The sequence below is a fragment of the Cucumis melo genome, chromosome 6 (genome assembly GCF_025177605.1).
Source record: "Cucumis melo cultivar AY chromosome 6, USDA_Cmelo_AY_1.0, whole genome shotgun sequence".
Classification (NCBI taxonomy): Eukaryota; Viridiplantae; Streptophyta; class Magnoliopsida; order Cucurbitales; family Cucurbitaceae; genus Cucumis; species Cucumis melo.
In genome coordinates, this window is record NC_066862.1 from 1,038,819 (window position 1) to 1,058,858 (window position 20,040).

Consider the following 20,040-nt stretch of genomic DNA (forward strand, 5'->3'; position numbering starts at 1 on the left):
TGTTGTATGTATGCAAAGCATGCTAATTGCTACCCCCAACATTTGTGCAAAGCAAACTCAAAAGACTAACATTAACCAAGCAATAAATTTCACCATTTTCTTCTGAAGCAAGAAGTAAATTTTGAGAAAAGGGGGGTTTCCCATAAATGAACTTGACAAATCTTATTACAAAGATACAATGAAAGGGAACATGAGTTACATGGATTAAAGCAAAACCTATTCCACATTACATGATTTAGATTACCTCTTATAAACGAAAGAGAATAGAGTACAAAATGATAATAAGAGGAACTAAGCATGTCGAACATAGGGACCAAATAACACGCATCTTATTCGGTTCCAGCAATCTTCTTCTTCAATGCTTCAATGTCATCAGCTAGTTCCTTTCTGCTTGACTGAGGAAGGTGGAAAAAGAAAATACGAAGAACGTTTTTTCAGTTAACATATAGTTGCAGAGCCAATCAAGAATTAAAGTTTTCTAGTGTTTCTTAGAACTTGAGATTGTATTCGGCATATTGATCTAATTATAAGAACGGATTATTATGGTATGGCCATCTTGTTAAAAACATGTAACGAACCTTGAAGAGTAGATATCGGTACACAAACCACCCTGTATATCCAAGCCCTACCAACTCCAGTATCTTCGGAAGCTGATGAGAAGATGGATGGAGAGTGAGTGTGATATGGCTTTAGAAGAGGAAGAAGCAAATGTGAAAGCAGTATTTTGTGTTGTTAACAAGAGAAAACATCAATTAGCAATGGTGATGCCGATCAGTGAATGTGGACGATAGAAAAAATATAGAAGCACGAGTTTGAGGAATCATATACCAAAGGAACTGAGTTGATTGCACCAACAAGAATTGAAGAAAGCCAAACCGCAACAATTGCCCCGCCTCCGTAGAGAAGTACTGTGGATTTGTTCTCAAGGGCATCCCACTAGTAAACAGTAGGATCAATTTATATCTTAGAGTCATCTCAGAGTCAGTATAACTAACAGAAAAACCATAAAATGAATAATAAAAAAAAAAGAGACAAACGTCAACAACTTTTTCGGAATATTATGACAATAACGAGCCTTGCTATGTTTCTTGCAGTTATACCTTTTCTTTCAAGTCTGTGAAGAGCTCAGATGCATCAGCAGCAGATGATTCTTCTGAAGATGAGGCTCGGGTTTGAAGCAGAGACGATCTACGTGAGTCTGTCACCAAATGATAGGTCGGAAAGTCCAATTAAATTTTGGGTGTAAAGGATTAAAATCAAGAAACTGATGTGCCCAGTGAACGTTTACCTAATTCACAATTCATAAATAGCAATGCAAAATAAAAGAAGGCAATTATTAGACAAAAAGACCTCATTTCCAACTATTATTTCTATGAAGACGTGGCAGATTTTCCTCAATGAAAGTTTCTATCCAAAAAAGGGGGGCAGGTTGCTAACAATTTCTCTAAAACTGAAGTTTCAAAAGCCACGCAAATCTAAAATATTTAATGGATGTCTAAAGCTATGCATTTGCACATCAAAGATCTTAACCTAACATTTACACAGAGCAAGGTTTCTCTTGAAAGTAAACTGAAGTTTCAAAAACTTCTGGCTCCAATCACATGAACAACAATTAACCATTTCCGAACTAACACAATGATGGTGTATATAGACCTATAGTCTATGCTCCTGTTCACCGTCCGGTCTCCAAATTTAATCAGACAGAAGGCAAATTCTGCTTCATAAGAAAAAAAGCAATCTCTTCTAACCCAAAGATTTTGAGAAACCCCAATCTGGGTCCGAGTAGAGGAGAGCAACGTAATGTATTTTAAAAACCCAAATTGCAGTGACTCCATAGTTACAATTCAGTTCTCAAGCAAACTTTCTTCACGAACATATAAAAGCCATTTGAAGAACACACAAGAAACCAAGCCAACCAATTAAAACCCAACTAAGAGACTACCCAAAGAAAGAAAGCAAAGCGGGAAACGGAACATTCAGAAATTAAACAGACCTCAATTTTCAATTCCTAATAGGTGTTCGACGAAATGCCCCAAAGAGAAACAATGGAATGTTACCATAACTTTACCTAAGGATAATTTGAGGGAGGTGGAGAAGGAAGACGGGGAGCCGACTCGAGGGGGAAGGAGCGGCAAAACGGAGCGGCGAGTGGGTTGAGAAGCAGCCAGAGAAGGTCTCAGAACGGCGGTGGCCGCTGTAGGGGAGGCCGTGGCTGCCATTTCTTTGCAGAAAGTTCAACCACACTAGAATCAGCGCCGGAAAGAGAGGGAAATAGTGAATCAAGTGGCCGTCAAAGAGCAGCTGTAGCTGATGACTTTACTGAGATTTTTCTTTTTGTTAAAATTCGCCATTTTTCTATGCTCAGAAAAGGCTTGTTTATCCGCGATCTCATTTTGGAAAGATGGCCTCTTGTAGCGACACGTGGAGACGTCCTTCGTTTTGATTGGTTGGTTCCCTATCTGAAATCCTTTTTTGAGGACTCAAATTTTCTCCTCCCCATGGAATTGGGTTTTTGTTAGCCAATACACCTTTTTATTTTCTTCCTTTTTCTTATGAAATTTTGGCCAATATTTTCTTGCCACTCCAAATCATTTATTTATACTTTGATTAAATTTTTAATTTAACATATACGTACAAATCTGTCTCCAAGTCTAACTATGAAATTATTATATTCTAAACTCAAATATTGAGTTTGGATATTTGTTTGGTTTTTTTTTTAGTCTTATTTCATTAATTGAATTTGAAAATAATTATAAATGGTATTTGACCTATAAGGTTGATAATTGACACGATGAAACATCATTTTGGTGATTATCTAATCGATTGAACTTTAATAACGTGGTAATATTTGTCAATGGGCTAATTGGCTTGTTATAGTGTCTACTTTCGTTTTTCTACTACTTTTTTGCTTTTCATCCTTCCTTGGTAGAGGTTGTCAGGAGTCCCATATCTAGATAGAGTGTAAATTTATTCCAAACGATTGTGGACTAATGTTCTATGATTAAAATGAACCAAGTGCCTCAAAAATAAAACTTATGAACTTCTATCGTTCCAATTCTAAAATGAAAATGTTGTTCTTACCTAGTTAAGCATCGAATGTGAACAATGACAAATACAACAACAATGGATGCCAGATAACAAGGGATGAAACAAAATGAGAAATGAGTAGAGACAAATGATCAAGGTAAACGAGACAACAACTCACTTAACATAAATTACCACATTGTCAAAGTCTAATCACCAAATTAAAACATTTCATTGTGAATCTGTAATCAAAATATGGCATAAGTCACTTAAAACGGTTATCTTATAATTAAAACTTTTCTTAAACCAACTATGATTAGGTTGACACCCCACTCAATCTTCAACAAACGCCGAAGTATCATCGTTTCTATATACATCTAACTTTCACAGAATATATATTCAAAAGACAAAACTTCATTCTCATTTTTCTCAACTATATAATACATAGTTCAATGCATTTATTTATATCCTAACTCAACTGTGTAGTATGTTTTTGTATCATTCTAATTCAATATACAAAGGTAATGGAAAGTATGGGTATTAGATAAAGCATCATTTGAGCCCATGAAAGGTTAGGTTGGGCCGATATTTCCCAAAGAACCGGCCCAATTATTTAAGGTAAGGCTAATTATGACAGGCCTCATCTGCCACACGAGCCCACCCCTTCATAAATTTAAAAAAGACCATGAAGGTAATTAAAATAAGTAGTCATTTTAAATATATTGCAAATATGTCAAAATAATGATCAAGTATATAGTCATTCTAGTCATTTTTATAATACTTATTGTATCAAATAAAATAAAAAGACACTAGGTTTTCCCAAAAAATGAAAAACACATAACAAGATAGCAAAATCTTTTAAGTTAATCATTAAATACACTCCTAAATTTCAACACAACGATCGAAATAAATAGTCTATGTTATCGGTCTATTGATACCTTTGAATCTTTAAATAGATACACTACTAAGATCATAAATCCCTAAAGAAAACTAAGGTTTGACTTGGTATCTTTCGTTTAGTTGAACAGGCAGTCGAACTTATCATGATTTTCCATTCAAACCCTTCGTTGTGCCAAGGCGAAACTAACTTTCCTTTACATCCACCAACGAATTCCTCTTCACCAATATCTATCGGATTTTCCCCGCTACCAATGTTAAATTTTCTATAAAAGACAATAAAATAACTATAGTATAACCCATCCGTCTAATTAATTCATATCATCGACTTTATTAAGTTAGCTTAATTAACGTATATTATGAATCAAAAAGTTGATTGGTTCATATTTGGGTTCGCATATTAATTTGCACAAAAACAAAGAAATGAATAACTAATGAGATTAGTGAAAGACGGAAGATTAAGAACCTAGTTAGATTAATATTAATAAAGTAAATCAACGATAATAACATAGTTATATTAAAATACAAAATAAAAGGCATATAAAAATATTTTTTTAAAAAAAAAAATATATTGGATGGGCGTGAATGAAGGTGACGCTGACGTGTACTGTACACTAATCTTCGGTTTCAAAAAGTTCTACTTGTAAAGTTACACGTGGAGGCAGACAGAGATGGTTAATAATAGCTGCCACTTCTCAATATGAACTGGAACCAGCGGTCAATTGTCCTTACTCAATCAAAAGTGGCAGGTGGGGGTTACATTCGTCATTTCCCTTCCTAATATCAGGGGCATTCTCGCCACAAGAAAAGAAAGAAAAACGTAATTTTGACCCGCAATCCCAAGTAATATTTTATTTAAAAAAAAAAAAAAAAAAAAAAAAAAAAAAAAAGAAGAAGAAGAAGAAAAGAATTAAGGGGAATGAAAAGGGTAAATGAAATCCGATCTCAACCATTTTGCTTCGAGTCCACGTCAATTTGGGCCCCACTCAAGGTGAGCCGAACGTCTGTTGGACACGTCACACTGTCGGTAAAGATGCTTCGTCTCATTCGCCTCACCGTTGAAATTATTGAAAAAAGGAAAAAAAAGGGGAAAATTAAATATATTCAGAATATAAAGAGGTTTCTGCCACGTAAGATCCACTCCCTCTCTCTCTCTCTCTCACGAAATTGGTTTATGTGGCCGACGTGAACCACGCGCAGCCGTCGATTTTATGCCACCCAATCAACGGTCTTTAATATTCCTACTTTTTTAATCATGCTTATATTTATTTTCGGCTTCTCCACGCCTGCGTTGCGTCATAGCCCTACCATGCCACGTAAGGAGCAATGATCTGGTGATAAGTGTGACAAAAACAACTAATACTTTAATCCTATTTTAATTTTTGTTGAGTTACAAATTTGAGTAAATTTTGATTTCATAAGACCTTATAAATAGTTTCTATCCTTCAACAAAATCTTCTTGGTTTATGAATGTTTTATCAAACTATAATAATTATATTTCAATTATAAATTATATGGACTAAATAGGAAACTGCTATTTTTTTCTTGAAATTGGTTGATTTGCGATGCAATAGAATAATATTGTAGTAATAAAGGAGGAAACAGAAAGCTAAAACGAGGTATTATAAATCTGTGGACAAAAAGACAAGGTCTTTATTTTTCATTTATAGGAAGTTTGATAGAATTAGAATGCATTTCTTAAGAAAAAAAGTATGTATTTTCTACCGAATTTTCAACAAATGGATGGTAGTGGTTGAGAAATATTAATAAAATTATTCTTTTAGAGAGATGTATTTTGGTAGTCATTTTCAAGTTTTTGGTCAACTTATTTAGAATGCGTATTTACAAAAAGATCCATCTTAATAAACAATTAGGTCTCGTTTTTTCTTAATAATTACTTACCAGTTTAAAACTTTAAGTTGTCTTCGAATATATTTTAATCATTTTTCTTATTAAAAATAGTTAAATAGTAATGCTTACTTTTAAAGAATCAAAATCGAATTTTATTTATCATTTTAAATTTCACTCTTCTTTCTCCCTAAACGACATTTAAAGAGTTGATCGAATTTAAAAAACACAGCATAATAATTTTAATATCAATACCCAAAAAAGTCTTGCAATTTTCACATTTAATTATGTTTCCTCATTGACTGATAATTGTTTTTAACTCTCTCTCGAATAAAAACTAGTAAAGAAGAAAAATGCAATAGTTCCAGCAATTTTAATGTTTAATTAAAATGGCTTGTGTTATACAAACTTAGAGTGTGCAATTTTATGGGAAAGTTTAGAATAAAAATGATACGCTCTCACAAATTTAGAGGTAAAAGGTTATCTTTACCATTATTAAAATCACGTGGTATGGAATAACACACCCAATTAATATTTCGTTTATTTACTAAATTTAACTTTGTTTTGAAGGCTTTCTTTTTAGTCAATTTTTTTTTATTACACTATTTTAATTATATAATAATAAACCCTGAACCTGAACTTCAGCCTTTAAAACAATGCTACTAACATTTAATCACTTTTAATTAGGTACCTTTACTTTATTGTAAAATGCACAATGGCCATGTGTATTGGGGTTATTTTATGTTATATTACATTATCATTCTTTTTCTTTTTTGAAAAAGCATGGATTCCTTACAACTTTGTCAAACAACAACACATTAGCCAATCATGCAGAAAAAATTAAATTGGCCCTCGCCCTCTCATCCTATATCCAGACGAGGATTCTCCATCTCCGATGAGTGTGAATCACGTAGGACCTCACCCAAATAATCATCCATATGTATATAATGTGGCCAATAATCGTATATATATGAAGGAAATATCATGGACAGATGTTAGATTAGATTTTAGGTGAATTGGATAATTAGGATTGCTTTGAGATAAAAGAAAAAAAAGTTAGAAAGAGTTGTTTTGGAAAATAGTAAGAAAATGGGGTTGCACCCTAAGTTCTTAAAATATTATGAAAAACATTAGGGATAGTGAACAAATATTATCCTAATTTAAAGCTCGAATTGATAAAAAAGATGGACGAAAACAAATGAAGCAAAAATTCCATAACAATTCTTTGTAACTAAATTTTTTCAAACAACCCCAATTGTCTATTGGACATTTTTCTTTTGTATTATTGACTCATGTGATCAATGGACACAACAATTTACTATGGTTTTGGCCATATTTAAAAAACCAAGACTATAACTTTAGGTCGTGTATAAGTCAAACATTTGATGGGTTTGGCTCGAAATCCAATTGAATTGATAATTCGTAGAAAAAAAGAATTTTAATTAATAAATTTACAACAGGAAAACAATAGTTTTAGTAACAATTTAGTTTCATGGTTGTCTTGTACAAAAAATCCAATTCTAATGAATCTATCAATCCATGTGTTAATATGATGAATAAATAGTCAATAATGTACAAGTTGAAAAACTACCAATATTTTTTTTACCTTAAAATGTATTTTGTTTATTTTACTCGTGGTTTTTGTTTTTATATTTATCCAAGAACATGTTTAAGAAGTTAAAAAATATTTTATAACAATGTCATTATTTTATTTATTTTTTATTTCGTAATATAATTTACAAGATAACATGCTTAAGTTTCTCACTTTTTTCACAACATTTTTTAATAGAACTTCTTATTGGTATATTTAATACGATATGATTATGTTAACATCTAAGTTTTGATAAATATTATATGCAACATATTCGGAGAAGTCGATTGATAAAATCATAAAACAAGTATAATTATTATACGATTATATATAAAAAAATAACCATTTTATTCAATTAAAAAAAGTCAACATGGTCACTGTCAAAGAATCTTAAATTTAAATAAAATTATTTTACATGGAGGACAAATTCTAGTCGAAAATCGAACTTGTTGACTCAAGCAACAAACACTACGAGCAGCCTCCATTCCCCGTCAGAAATGCAAGAATCTCGATATTACATATCAATAGTTTTCTGTTTTAAATCATAGCTATAAACAAATAATATCACTTGTATTTTCATAAACGATAAAATAAAGTTTTTTTTTTTAATTATTATTTTAGGTTTAAATTTCCATTTTAGATTTAAACCCCCATTCCTTTATCAACTCGTCAACCTTTTTATCTATAAAATTCGTGTTTCAAAAGTTAAACCAGTAGCTTTAACTTTTTCCTTTTAGAAAAAGAAGTTACTTGAAATATAAATATTCAGTTTTTTGACACATGTACGTATATGTACTTTAGATCTTGCTTAATTTAAGTTTTGATTATTTCAAGCATATCTTGTATGAGTTTCAACTTAGTTTTGTTGTATCTATCAAAGCAGTTTTTTACTAGCATATATTCACTACAAATTTTTAAAAAATCACGTGAAGGTTATTATCCTAAAGTACGAAAATATTGTAGATTTGAACATGTATACATACATATGTATATGTATGTATATATCTATCGATAGATTCTGGGTATCCCTTTCCTTTTCTATTTTTCTGATTCTCTTCGTCTAATTTTGAAGTTGAAAGTGGGGAGAAGAATTAAAATGAGGGCCATAGCGCAATAATGAGCGATGGGCAACGCGTCCCACGTGGCAGCCGGAGGGGCTACGGGTGGGATTATTTTAATTTTATTTCTTTAAAAATATATATTGGTAGAAAAGTTTGAGGAGCGTGACGGTGAGCTGGCTACGCAACCGTAGGCCCCATGTGGTTGTGCTGGGGACACGTCACCCCAGGACCACGTACAACCATCCCTTTTCTTTCCGGTGGGGACCACAGCTAAGTACGTGTTCACTTCCATTTTCCTGACACACGCTTGGGTGGCGGAGATCCCATCCTCCGCATCACATTCTCCGTGGCGCTCTCCTCACCCTCCGATCCTCTCCATCTCCACTGCTCCAATTATTTTGACGTAAATTGCCGTGGCCCCAACCTCATTTCAATTTTCTTTCTTAAGTAATCATTTTAAGGTTGGTGTAATATTTTCTCTATTATTTGAAAGTATTTCTTTATTAAAACGGTTTAACAGTAATAAAATTCTTCATCATTGAATAAGTTTTAAATTTATTGAAAGTAGACATCTATAATTTGATTGAAACAAATTTAAAATGTTAATAATTTGTCAAAGATAAAATTATATAATTGTGATTTTTTTCCCCTAAAAAATGTGGGACCGGTTGTATACGTGGGAGAACTGTGAGGTGACTTGGAAAAGCGTATAGGATTCAGAGATGGTGAGTGGACGGTCAGGATTTTTAGATTTTCCAGATACTCGACAGAGTGCGCCAGACAAGGAGTGCTGCTATCCGCGTCGGATTGAGAGGCCCTCTCCCTGCCCCCCCTCCCCTTCTCTTCAACTACAATTACTTTCCTACCCTTTCTCTTTTCTTCAATTCTCGTTTCTATCCCTCTTTCCCTTGTCTTCCACTTTTGCCCCCATCACTTTTCCTATATTACAAATTATTCCCCTACTCTATTTATTAAAAAAGAAATTGCTTCTTGTGGCTAAAATTCGTGACGAGACGTCTGCCCGATATTAATTAATTTTATTGTCTACCAATTATTCTATTTACTTTCCCAACAATGTTTTTTTAAATCTTTAAACATGCTTTTTTTAAGATGTCGACTATACAGATTATCAATAATATAGTTTTGGAGGCTATACTTTAAGCGAAATTATTAGCGTATGATAAATATTTTTGGAAGTTAATAAATAAAATGAATAGTGTTTCTTGTCAGATAATAATGAATGAAGGAATAGTTATTATTATTATTTAAATAGAATAATTATTAAGAATTAGTATAGCATTCAATACTCTTTATATATTAATCATAGTTTTTTTCATTTGTATCCTATTAATATAATATTCTTTTAGCAATTTAAAGGATGATAAATCAAACCATACTTTTAGACCAATTAAAGGTGTTCTTAATACTAAAAGATATATAAGAAACTTATTTATTTATTTTTTTATCCATATCATTCTTTTTCGCATTTTTACTAACACATAGTCTAAATTATTAAGTCGTGTATATTTTATAATTTAAGAAAACTGATAATTTTTTTAAAATTTAATAGAGTAAAAACATTATATATTAAACTTGGTTTTTTTTTTTAAATAAATAGTCCCATGATAATTAATGTGTTTTTTATATTTTAAATTTAGTATTTTTTCATCCCAGTTTTGTAAATAAGATTTAATGAATAGTTATTAGATGTATATAAAATCAACCTATTACTTTGCTTCCCATCTCTTCGCCATCCATTGTTAAGGAATAAAACTTATATTTTAGTAAAGTAATTTTCAAATTTATTTTTGTTTGGTGGAAATATAGGGAAGCACATTGATAACCGTAAACGAGATGCACGTAAGTTTCTTTTCAAGTTCCGTTACAAATTTGTATGAGATGATCTGATATTCACATAATTTCTTTAAAGTATCGTTTATCTACATAGTTTATCAATTTAAAAAAAAAATAAAAAATGAATAGATAATATTTGAGAAAATCACATGAATATTATAAGGTGAGATTCATCGAGATAACAATATCGAACGAAAACAATTAATTCAATAAATTTACACAATGCGTGGTAGTTTTAAAAGAGAATTGAAATTAAAATAAGTAAGAATGGCATGCACCCATAGGGTGGTCAATTTATTCCCAAAACGAAAAAAAAGAAAGAAAAGGTAAATATGAAGAAGGAAAATAGGTGAAATTACCTTTACGATCCCGTGAGAGAAGAGTGAAACCAATTAAATAAATTTCCAATAAAAAAGAAAAAGAAAAGTGGAGGTATTTTCCAGGTGGGCGTTGCTGTACGTTTCCAGTAAAATCAAACCACGTGTTCAATGCTTGAATAAACGATGTTTAAAAAAAAAAAAAATCAAAATCTAATCACAATAAAAATATCTAAGACCCTTCTCTCCTCCCTTTTCCAAATCAACTCAATTTAGACCGTCGGATGAGTGGCCGATGGCCAACTCGAAAGGTCTTTGCTGGCGTACAAACGTGGAGCAGTTATTTTAAATGATATTAATTAATAATAATAAAACTATCTTTAGCCACCACGTCAGCCGAATTGGGCCGGGCCGGGCCCATGACCAATGGAGACGACTAGATCGAATCTTGAATGGACACGTTTACGGAGGAGGTGATGTCAGAATAAACAATAATAATAAATTAATTAAATAAAAAAAGAAATCGGGTGCACGAATCTCGAGGGGCCAGCTCAACAACCACCATAGCCCACCACCCCCGTATATACGGTATACGTATACATTTTCCATTTATCGGACACGTGTATGGTGACGTGGACGGTGCCTTGGCGCTCCCTCTCTCTCTTTCTCAATTCTCTCATTCCCCCGCCTCCCTTCTCCTCTTCCTTCACCACTTTCATTCTCTATTTCTCTCTCCCTCTCTCTCTCTCTCTGCGAGAAATTTTTTTCCCTTTTTGAAGAGCTTCTTTCCCCCCCCCCCCCCCCCCCCCCCCCCCGAGAGATAATGCAGAGGATTCAAGCTGCTGTTTTCGCCATCGAAGTTAGTTGAAGCTCAAGCTGTATGGAATCTTCTCTTCCGTTTTCTTTTCTTCTGGTTACGATTCCTTGTTTTTATTGTTTAATGTTTCATAAACCTTACCTAATCGTTATACAACTGAAGTTTATTTGAAGAATTTTCAGAATTCTTGTGCATTTACTATACTTTTTTTTTTTTTTTTTTGTTGAAGTCTTGAGTTGTGGTTGCTTGTTAGGGAATGGAGAACGGAGTGGTTTAATTCTGGAATTTTGAAGTCTGAATTTAATTGTTGAAGTATTGTAGTCTGTTGCTGAGAGAAAGTTTGAGAAAAATTAACTTTAATTATACAACTGCAAAACTTTATTGTTTTCTGGTTGTAGGCGTTGGGAATTTAAACGACTCACTTTTTCCTTCATCTCTTACTGTAATCCCGAGGATATAAGTTTGTTTCAGCTGGATCTTTGTAATTACTCTTCTTCAAAATCTCTGTTGCTTAATCTCTCTGTATTTGCTTAGTCGTTTGTTTCCGTTCGGATTGTGTTCTCGGCCTTCTGCCCTTCTGATTCGATTCTGCATTTTTATGACAAAGGGGGAAGCAAAATTTGGTGGAATAAGAGAATTTAAAACGTGAATTTGTTAAAATTGAACTGCAAATGTTCCAGACTTTAAATTACTCGCACAACCAACCTGGGGTCTTCGTAATTGTAACAGAATTCAGCTCTTGCCCTCATTTTCTTTCTTCTCTGACTCGTATGTATTAATTACCTTGGAGGGGCAGTTTCGTCATTTAGCATCCAAGAATTTACTTTCCAGTTCGAATTCGAGATCATCATCGAGCCCTTCTTCGTTGAAATTCCATATGTGTCCCTTTGTGAATTTGCTTTTCCCTGCTCTGTATGCTGCTGCGCGCTTTTGTGTCTACAGATTGATAGATACTTACGTTTTTTCCCCTTTCCGCAGATGTGGTATTTTTACAACTTTATTGTTTTTTTTTTCTTCTTTCTAAAAATAAATGTTTTAACTTTTTCTTGTTTGTTGAAAACCTTCGCGGCAATGAGCACTAACAATTATTTTGACTACCTGATACTAAAGTATAAACATATTATATCATAATTCAGCTGGCTATAGATAGTTTAATTAAATTGAACTTTGTTGTACTGAAAATGAAGGAAAAAGAAAACCTTTATCTGGTCTGCGGCAGCTTATGAGTATTAAAATTAACTGTAACAGTAATCATTATGAGAAGTATTTGGTATGAAGTTGTCTTGTAAAGAAGCCCCCTTACAGACAAAGCATTTGTGGTTGCTTTGAAGGATAGCTACACCCTGTTCTGTGATCTTGAAATACAAAAAAAAAAAAAAAAAAAAAAAAAAAGAAACATGGACTAGCCAGTTCCACATGTTATGTCCATTTGGCATTCTTTTCTATCTTCAATCTCACTGATAGCCAGTTCAAATTAAGACTAGAAACAATAACTGTACCGTATTTTCATAACATTTCTAAAATCTTTGCGCTTGATTTCTGATTTTCTTCCTCACTTCCCTAATTTTTGGATTGCTCATCCATGCAGCTGCCCAGCTGATCATAATCGGTGCCAAAGGTCTGTCATATTAACAGTGAGTTAATTTTGTCCAGTTTGAGCTGTATCTGTAACATGGGAACTAGTGAAGAGGCGAAGTCTGTGAAGACTGAAAAACCATCCTCACCAACGCCGCCGGTATGTGATTAGCAAGTATTTCCTTGAGAGAGAGAGAGCAATCTTTACCTATTTTGAGTTTTCTCGACTTGGATAATGATTCTTTCTATACATTGACAGGATCAGAATGGTGTACCAAATTCTGCCAGTATTCATGTTTTTCCTGATTGGGCAGCCATGCAGGTTCACATAGGCAGCTGCCATCTATACTATACCCATTCTTTTCAAATATTCACTCAACATGTTATTTGATCAGATTATAATGGTTAGATTGTTATAGCTAATTGAAGGTATTTTCCACCTTTTCAGGCATATTATGGTCCTAGAGTTGCAGTTCCACCATACTACAACTCTGCTGTGGCTTCAGGTCATGCTCCGCACCCTTATATGTGGGGTCCACCACAGGTAGTTATTAACTATTGGAGGGATTAAACGACGAGCTTTTTCTTTCATGTTATACTTTGGGGAAGGATTGCGTTTGACTGAAAGTTAATTCTTTTTACCAGATGATTCCTCCATATGGTACTCCTTATGCAGCAATCTATTCTCATGGAGGTGTTTATGCCCATCCTGCAGTTTCTATGGTAAGTTTGTATTTTTGTTAGATTCCGCACAGTTGTTATTATTCATAACCATCTTCTTACTCTTGAGAAGTAGCTTAGGTATTGTCTTTTCTCTGCCTTGCTGAAATTCTCAGCTGGAAACCAACATTCTTTACTTTTTTCTAATTATCCATAGATAAGCTTCGTGTTTGGTGATCTGAACTCAACCATAGATGGGTTATCTGTTGCATCCCACCTCTGAATTGGATTTTCTTTTGCCGATTAAAATTAAGCTGTTTGTTATCGTGAAGATGGAATGGTTCTCATTTTCCACTAATTATTGAGCATTTCTTGACGAATTATTTGATTTTAAAATCAATGCAGGGACCACATTCACATGCCCCTGGTGTTCCTTCATCACCTGCGGTAAGTGAAGCCTTCATGCTGGAGTTTGTATTTGAGTAGTTGAAATCACATAATTTTGATTTGTAAATATTATGAAAAAGTATGAAATGGAGGTGATAGAATGTACTAGCTGCTTAAGCAACCTAAGAACAAACATTAACAAAAAACACAATGGTGCTGACAGCAGGCTGCAACTCCTTTGAGCATCGAAACACCTTCAAAGGTATCTGGAAATAGTAGTCAAGGTTTAATGAAGAAATTGAAAGGTTTTGATGGCCTGGCAATGTCCATAGGCAATGTTAGCACTGAGAGTGCTGAAGGGGGAGCTGAGCATGGGCAATCAGAGAGGTTGACCAAACTTATCTATTTGCCATCTTCTAATTTCCTGTTGATAATTTATTGTTCAACCTCAAAATGCTTTTCCTCAATATTATATTGTCCCACATTTTTTCATACTCGTATTTATCTTGTGACTCACCTAACTTATATCTCTTTCTGTCATGTTAACAGTATGGAAACTGAAGGTTCCAGTGATGGAAGTGATGGAACTACTGCTGGGGTAAGATTTCATAGCTAGAAAAGAATTCTCGGTTCATCTAAGCTAACATCTTATAGCTTTATTTTTAATCGCTAGGTGATGAATAATTGCTTTTCAAAATCGTGATTTCTTTTACCTTGTGTTATGTTCAGGCAAGTCACAACAAAAGGAAACGAAGCCGTGAGGGAACACCTACCACTGGTATGATTCCACCACCAAGTATTTTCCTTTCATGAGATATGGTGTTGACTGTTGCTCAATGAACTATATACTTTTCATATTGGTTATTGGTTTAACCATTTACATCAACATGACTACTCATTGTTTGTGATGATTATATTTCTCTTCAATAAGCTACGAGTACATCCTAAGAGTTTTGCAGTATTTGGAATTCCACGAACAATCAATCTCATCTGAATTATAGATTGATGTGCTCCTAGTTAATTAAAAGTTTTCAGAATCCTCTAAAGAGAGGATATCTTTTTTTCTTTTCATGCATGAGCATGATCGACCCTTTGTTGCCATGTAAGTTCCAGAGTCATGTTAACCGACTCCAAATTTATCACATTCGGATTGAATTTCTGAATAATCTGCTAGTTTTCACGATTATGCCAAGTATTGAATTATAAACCTCAAATGCTTTTATACACCATTTATAGAGATTCTGAGTACTTCAGTCTCATATTGCAGGTGGTAAGGATGCAAAAATTGAACCACAAGCAAGTCCTGTTACTGCTGCTGAAATGAATGAAAGCTCTAGCAAGTTATTGGGCACAACCAAAGCAGTTAATGCTACTGGAAAACTTGGATCTGTGATTTCTCCTGGAATGTCGACTGCATTGGAACTGAGAAATCCTTCCAGTATGAATGCTATGACAAGTCCAACTACCGTTCCGCCTTGTTCAGTGTTGCCTTCTGAAGTCTGGCTCCAGGTATGCATTAGGAAATGGAGCTCTAGGTTTTCAACACGCCCCTTTATGTTTCCAGACAAATTTCGGGTGATTAAACCTTAGTTATGCATTGCTTAAATTGATGCCTTCCATATTCTGGGCAGAATGAAAAAGAACTAAAACGGGAAAGGAGAAAACAGTCTAACAGAGAATCCGCTAGGAGGTCAAGGCTAAGGAAGCAGGTAGAGAGCAACTTTTCTAAGAATCACTTCATTTTCTAATATTGAAATTTGAATGCCGCCAGCCTCCCTTTGTCTTCCCGCAACTATTATTTCATTCAAAGCTAATATCAATTTTTTTTCCATTTTCAACAGGCTGAAACAGAAGAACTAGCTCGTAAAGTTGATTCGCTGACTGCAGAGAATGTTGCTATTCGATCTGAAATAAGTAGATTGTCGGAGAATTCCGAGAAACTTAAGAAAGAAAACTCTACACTAATGGTGTTCTTCTGCTCTCTTTGATGTACTCGTTAGTTTTTCCTCGTCAGAATCAAATCTATAAATTGCTAACAATGTATACTTCCTTATAACTTGACAGGAAAAGCTTAAAAGCGCTCAATCAGGACGATCAGAAGCATTAGACATGAATGAAAAGAAAATGCAACAACCTGTAAGCGCAGAAATGAAAGGACCTGTGAATAAAAGCATTAGCGAAGAGAGTATCATCTGCAAGAAAAACTCGAGTTCGGGTGCAAAACTGCGCCAGCTCTTGGACACGAGTCCGAGGGCGGATGCAGTTGCTGCTAGCTAAAAGAACCAGTTTAATTGCAGTTTCTTTTTTCTTTTTTTCTGTGGTTTTGGCATATTACAAGCCCAAAATTACTGCTAACAAAAAAAAAAAAAAAAAAAAAAAAAACAAGTTACAAAGAATGAAAACAACTGAATAGGATTGTCTGTGAGAAAGAGCAGACTCTAATTTTAATGGTTAGTTTGCTGAATAGTTGTATTATTATGTGTAACGATAAAGAACATTGGGGTTGGCAACTTTTACAAACAATTTGATGTAATCGTTGGAGATTAGAGATTTTTAACTTTACATCTCTATGCGCACCTCGTGCCACATGATAATCATCAATTGCTGGATTGTAAGTTTTAACCCTTTTTTATGTAATTTTCAATTAAAGTTTACACCTTTTTGCTCTTTAGATAGATGAATTGCAACTAACTTGGGACATATGCTTGTTGTTTCCACTTCTCGAGCTTAAGGCTTGAATATAGGAATGGAGAGTTGTTTTGAGAAGTTGTTGTAATGTTTTTGTTTATGAATTTATCGGAAAAGTTAGGCTCCTCAACTTCTACCAAGTGATATAATGAACCCTCAAATGTTATTCTACGTCCACAAAAGTGGTTTATGCAATTTATCTAAAATCTAATCATACATTTTACGACATCTATTGGTGGAAACATCATTGTTTTGCTAAGGTGAAGTTCAGTGGTAACTGTCCTTTGCTATAGTGAGTTTAGTCGAATGGTTGTTGTTATAACATTCCAAGTAGAAAGTTTGATCCTCCAACTCTATTTTTCATAATTGTTGTATCTTTTCATTTTAATATTAATTTTGTTAAAGGGGAAAAAGAGTACAAGTTGAGGTTGAAGGGTAAAAGCAAAGTCTGGAAAATATCTAGCTTTTGAAAAGTAGTAGTGATAAGGGGAAGATTTCTTTTGTTGGGGTTGGAAAATGACAATCAACAATGTTAACCACATTATTTTGAAGGCGATCTTTCTTTCTTCTTTTTGAGGAAAAGATATTAAATCTCTTCTGGTATTCCATTTCCTAACATTAAACCGGATGGTTATGAGCTTATTTCTCTTGTGTTTTGTAATAACAATAATGTCAAAGGAGCATGTATTAGTCTGAAAGCACTGTGGAGAGCAACAAAAGTCCACAAATCACCTAATTGACACCAACGAGTAAAATCCCCTCGTGTTTCATAACTGTATAGCAACCTATTATTAGGACTAAAAGAGTCAAAACTGCAGTGGTTAGGAAGTTCCATTCTTCCAAATAGAAACTTCAATCAATGGGTACACCATGAGGGGCTTTAGAAAAATAATAATAATAAAATTAATCCAACACCAAAAGTAAAGAGAAAAACAAAAGAAAAGAGTGTCCTTCCTTTTGACTTCCTAAATGGGCCTGGGAAGTCTGGGCCCAGATAAATGACGGACAGAGCCAGACGAAGCCCGTAATTCTCATCGTGGGCCGAGAAACAAAAAAACAAAAGACGGGTCCCGGTAAATCGGAGGAGTTGGAAACAGAAAGGGAGAATTTTGAAAATTGGAGGCGCGTGAATCACGAGTTGGGTTCGGTTCCCGAGTTGGGATCTGACTTGCTTTTATTACGGTGACCCGTTCAAGTCCGGTCTCCGACCGTTCCTCAATTCCATGCCCCATCTCTACCCTGCCCCTGCCCCTGCCCCTGCCCTCAACAAATTAAATTCAAAAAAACCCCTCAAATTACTCATCATTTAACTTTTCTTAAGATGTTAAATTCAGTATTTTCGAAAAATTAATTTTAGTTGTGTAGTTTCAATTTAGTCTTTTATGATTCAAAATGTTACGTATAAAACTATAGATTTGAGTTTTGTTTCAATTCGATCTATACTTTTAACCTTAATTTTTTTATTAATTATTAACATCTATTATTTGATATTAATGTGTATTAAAATTTAATAAAAATCGTCAAAAAATATAAAATTTGTCATATAAAAATTTGTAATGAATTTTATCAGTTTTTTATAATTATTATGGAATGTAAATAGGTGGTTATCTTTTTAATTCTTGAAAAGAAATCTAAAAATTAAAGAATTGTGAATAATTCATTTTAACTGATTTTCTTCATTATTGAAATTTAAAACGAAAAAATATTTATAAATATAATAAATTTTATTTTATATATGTGATATATCGCAATATTTATTAGTGTCTATCACTAAAACAATATATGTCATTTAATAATTAACTAATAAATATCCATGTCAAATATAATATTGAAAGTGAGCAAAGTACTTAATTTGATATTAACTGCAAAGTCAAATTGAAATAAAATTCAAATCTAAAAAATAAATTAACAAAATTATAGAGAACTAATCTTGAATTTTAATAATTAAATAAATAAAATTTTTAAAACCCTTTTGAAACTAAAATCTAAAACCTAAATTTTATTTATTTAGTTATTTTGAAATTTGAATAAACATTCAAATCTTGAGCTTAAGAAATATGAAAACGCAATGTAGCAAATTTGGGAAAAAAACAAAGATCTTATGTTTGTTAAAGCAAAGCCTAACCTTTAAAACTTTTTAAATAGGTATGGTTCTTTTTTCCATAAAAACAAAAAAGGTGGAGATTCATACCTATCTTTTTTCTTTTCAATTAAATAACACATCAATGGTAATCTTTTATGTTTAAAATTTAAAATATGTTAATTAGTTGAGTTATATATATTATAACCGACAATTTAATCGTTTGAGTTTTCAACCACATTTTAAATGGATCCAAATAAGACTCACGACGTTCCTAACAACATTCATATTATATGTGTCTGCTATCTATGTGACCAACCCAACAAATGAATATTTCATGTGTTTGCCTTTTTTACGATACATGTATAAAATATCTACCCTCTATATTGATTGATGTGTGAAATCTGATATTGGTAAATCATCGCGACTTAAGTAGAGATTTGAGAGAAGTTTACATGCAAATTAAAGATTTACACATTAGTATGATACTTGCCACTAAACATACGGATTATTGTTTAAAGCTGGTGAAAGATGCAACAATAATTGAAATTTTGTTAGCTTATTTTGGAGGTGTGTTCCTCCTTCCCCGTATATTTATATGTGGGAAACTTAGAGTTTCCAGGGAGGTGTATGTTTGATCAAATCGAGTCAGAACTGATTGTCCATTCAAATTAAATCAAATTCAGTTGGTAAATACTAGACTCTTTTCTGCATTAGACTTTGTTGATTAGAATCCAACTTTATGCGTTGAACTATATCTTAACTTAACTTATGTGAATATCAAATCTAAATACATTCAAGATTTAATTTTACCATAACGATAATGATAATTTTTTAAGTAGAACAATTTTGGATTAAAGAATTCAAATTTCGACTATTTTAGTCAAGAATGCATACCTTATCCCAATCGAGCATTGCTCCGTAACACATATAATAATGTTAAAGATTGGAATAGGAAATAACATAATTTTTCTAAAATATAATTATGGTTCCATACTTTAAGGCATTCTTTCAATTTTATCCAATTTTATTTAAATTTAACTTAAAATTTTGATGGAACAGTACAATCTCAATATCTTTTCAAAATTTATGATGAAAGGACTAATAAATTAATAATCTTTTTCATAAAAAAAGAGACAATATACAATAAACTACCAAAATTGACCAATTTTAAAAAATTGAAAGTCCCAAACTGTACTATCTAAAATTATATTTCAACCTAAAATTAATAGGGGTGACTG

General features: G+C 33.0%; 2 protein-coding genes across 5 annotated transcripts; one reads left to right on the forward strand and one right to left on the reverse strand.

The window, feature by feature from the left end:
• Window positions 1–119: 119 nt before the first annotated feature.
• LOC103483215 (protein CURVATURE THYLAKOID 1A, chloroplastic) lies at window positions 120–2,561 on the reverse strand. 3 transcript variants are annotated; one of them, XM_008439724.3, is made up of 5 exons: window positions 2,069–2,561; window positions 1,101–1,198; window positions 829–936; window positions 579–650; window positions 120–395 (listed from the first exon to the last, which is right to left on the reverse strand). In XM_008439724.3, exons 1-5 carry the CDS (start codon window positions 2,217–2,219, stop codon window positions 330–332), a joined length of 495 nt encoding a protein of 164 aa, XP_008437946.1. In that variant the 5' UTR covers window positions 2,220–2,561; the 3' UTR covers window positions 120–329. The 3 variants fall into 3 exon arrangements, with proteins under 3 accessions (XP_008437946.1, XP_050941828.1, XP_050941827.1); XM_051085871.1 differs by having other exon boundaries at window positions 120–387; window positions 2,069–2,550; XM_051085870.1 differs by having other exon boundaries at window positions 575–650; window positions 2,069–2,550.
• Window positions 2,562–11,238: 8,677 nt separating this feature from the next.
• Window positions 11,239–16,685, forward strand: LOC103483217 (common plant regulatory factor 1). Of its 2 annotated transcripts, none has more exons than XM_008439727.3 (13): window positions 11,239–11,470; window positions 12,998–13,144; window positions 13,244–13,306; window positions 13,433–13,528; window positions 13,630–13,707; window positions 14,050–14,091; window positions 14,258–14,418; window positions 14,581–14,629; window positions 14,761–14,809; window positions 15,299–15,540; window positions 15,663–15,740; window positions 15,873–15,998; window positions 16,096–16,685. In XM_008439727.3, exons 2-13 carry the CDS (start codon window positions 13,082–13,084, stop codon window positions 16,306–16,308), a joined length of 1,260 nt encoding a protein of 419 aa, XP_008437949.1. In that variant the 5' UTR covers window positions 11,239–11,470; window positions 12,998–13,081; the 3' UTR covers window positions 16,309–16,685. The 2 variants fall into 2 exon arrangements, with proteins under 2 accessions (XP_008437949.1, XP_008437947.1); XM_008439725.3 differs by having other exon boundaries at window positions 11,287–11,470; window positions 14,255–14,418.
• Window positions 16,686–20,040: the final 3,355 nt, after the last annotated feature.

Excerpts from the sequence above, each read along its gene's own strand:
- LOC103483215 (XM_008439724.3), bottom strand. The coding sequence starts at position 2,219 with ATGGCAGCCACGGCCTCCCCTACAGCGGCCACCGCCGTTCTGAGACCT. Across the intron at positions 1,199-2,068 it reads CTCCCTCAAATTATCCTTAG|ACTCACGTAGATCGTCTCTG; the intron begins GTAAAGTTATGG and ends ATTTGGTGACAG. Across the intron at positions 651-828 it reads CAATCAACTCAGTTCCTTTG|CTTCCGAAGATACTGGAGTT; the intron begins GTATATGATTCC and ends TCTTCTCATCAG.
- LOC103483217 (XM_008439725.3), top strand. The coding sequence starts at position 13,082 with ATGGGAACTAGTGAAGAGGCGAAGTCTGTGAAGACTGAAAAACCATCC. Across the intron at positions 13,307-13,432 it reads CTGATTGGGCAGCCATGCAG|GCATATTATGGTCCTAGAGT; the intron begins GTTCACATAGGC and ends CCACCTTTTCAG. Across the intron at positions 15,741-15,872 it reads GGTCAAGGCTAAGGAAGCAG|GCTGAAACAGAAGAACTAGC; the intron begins GTAGAGAGCAAC and ends CATTTTCAACAG.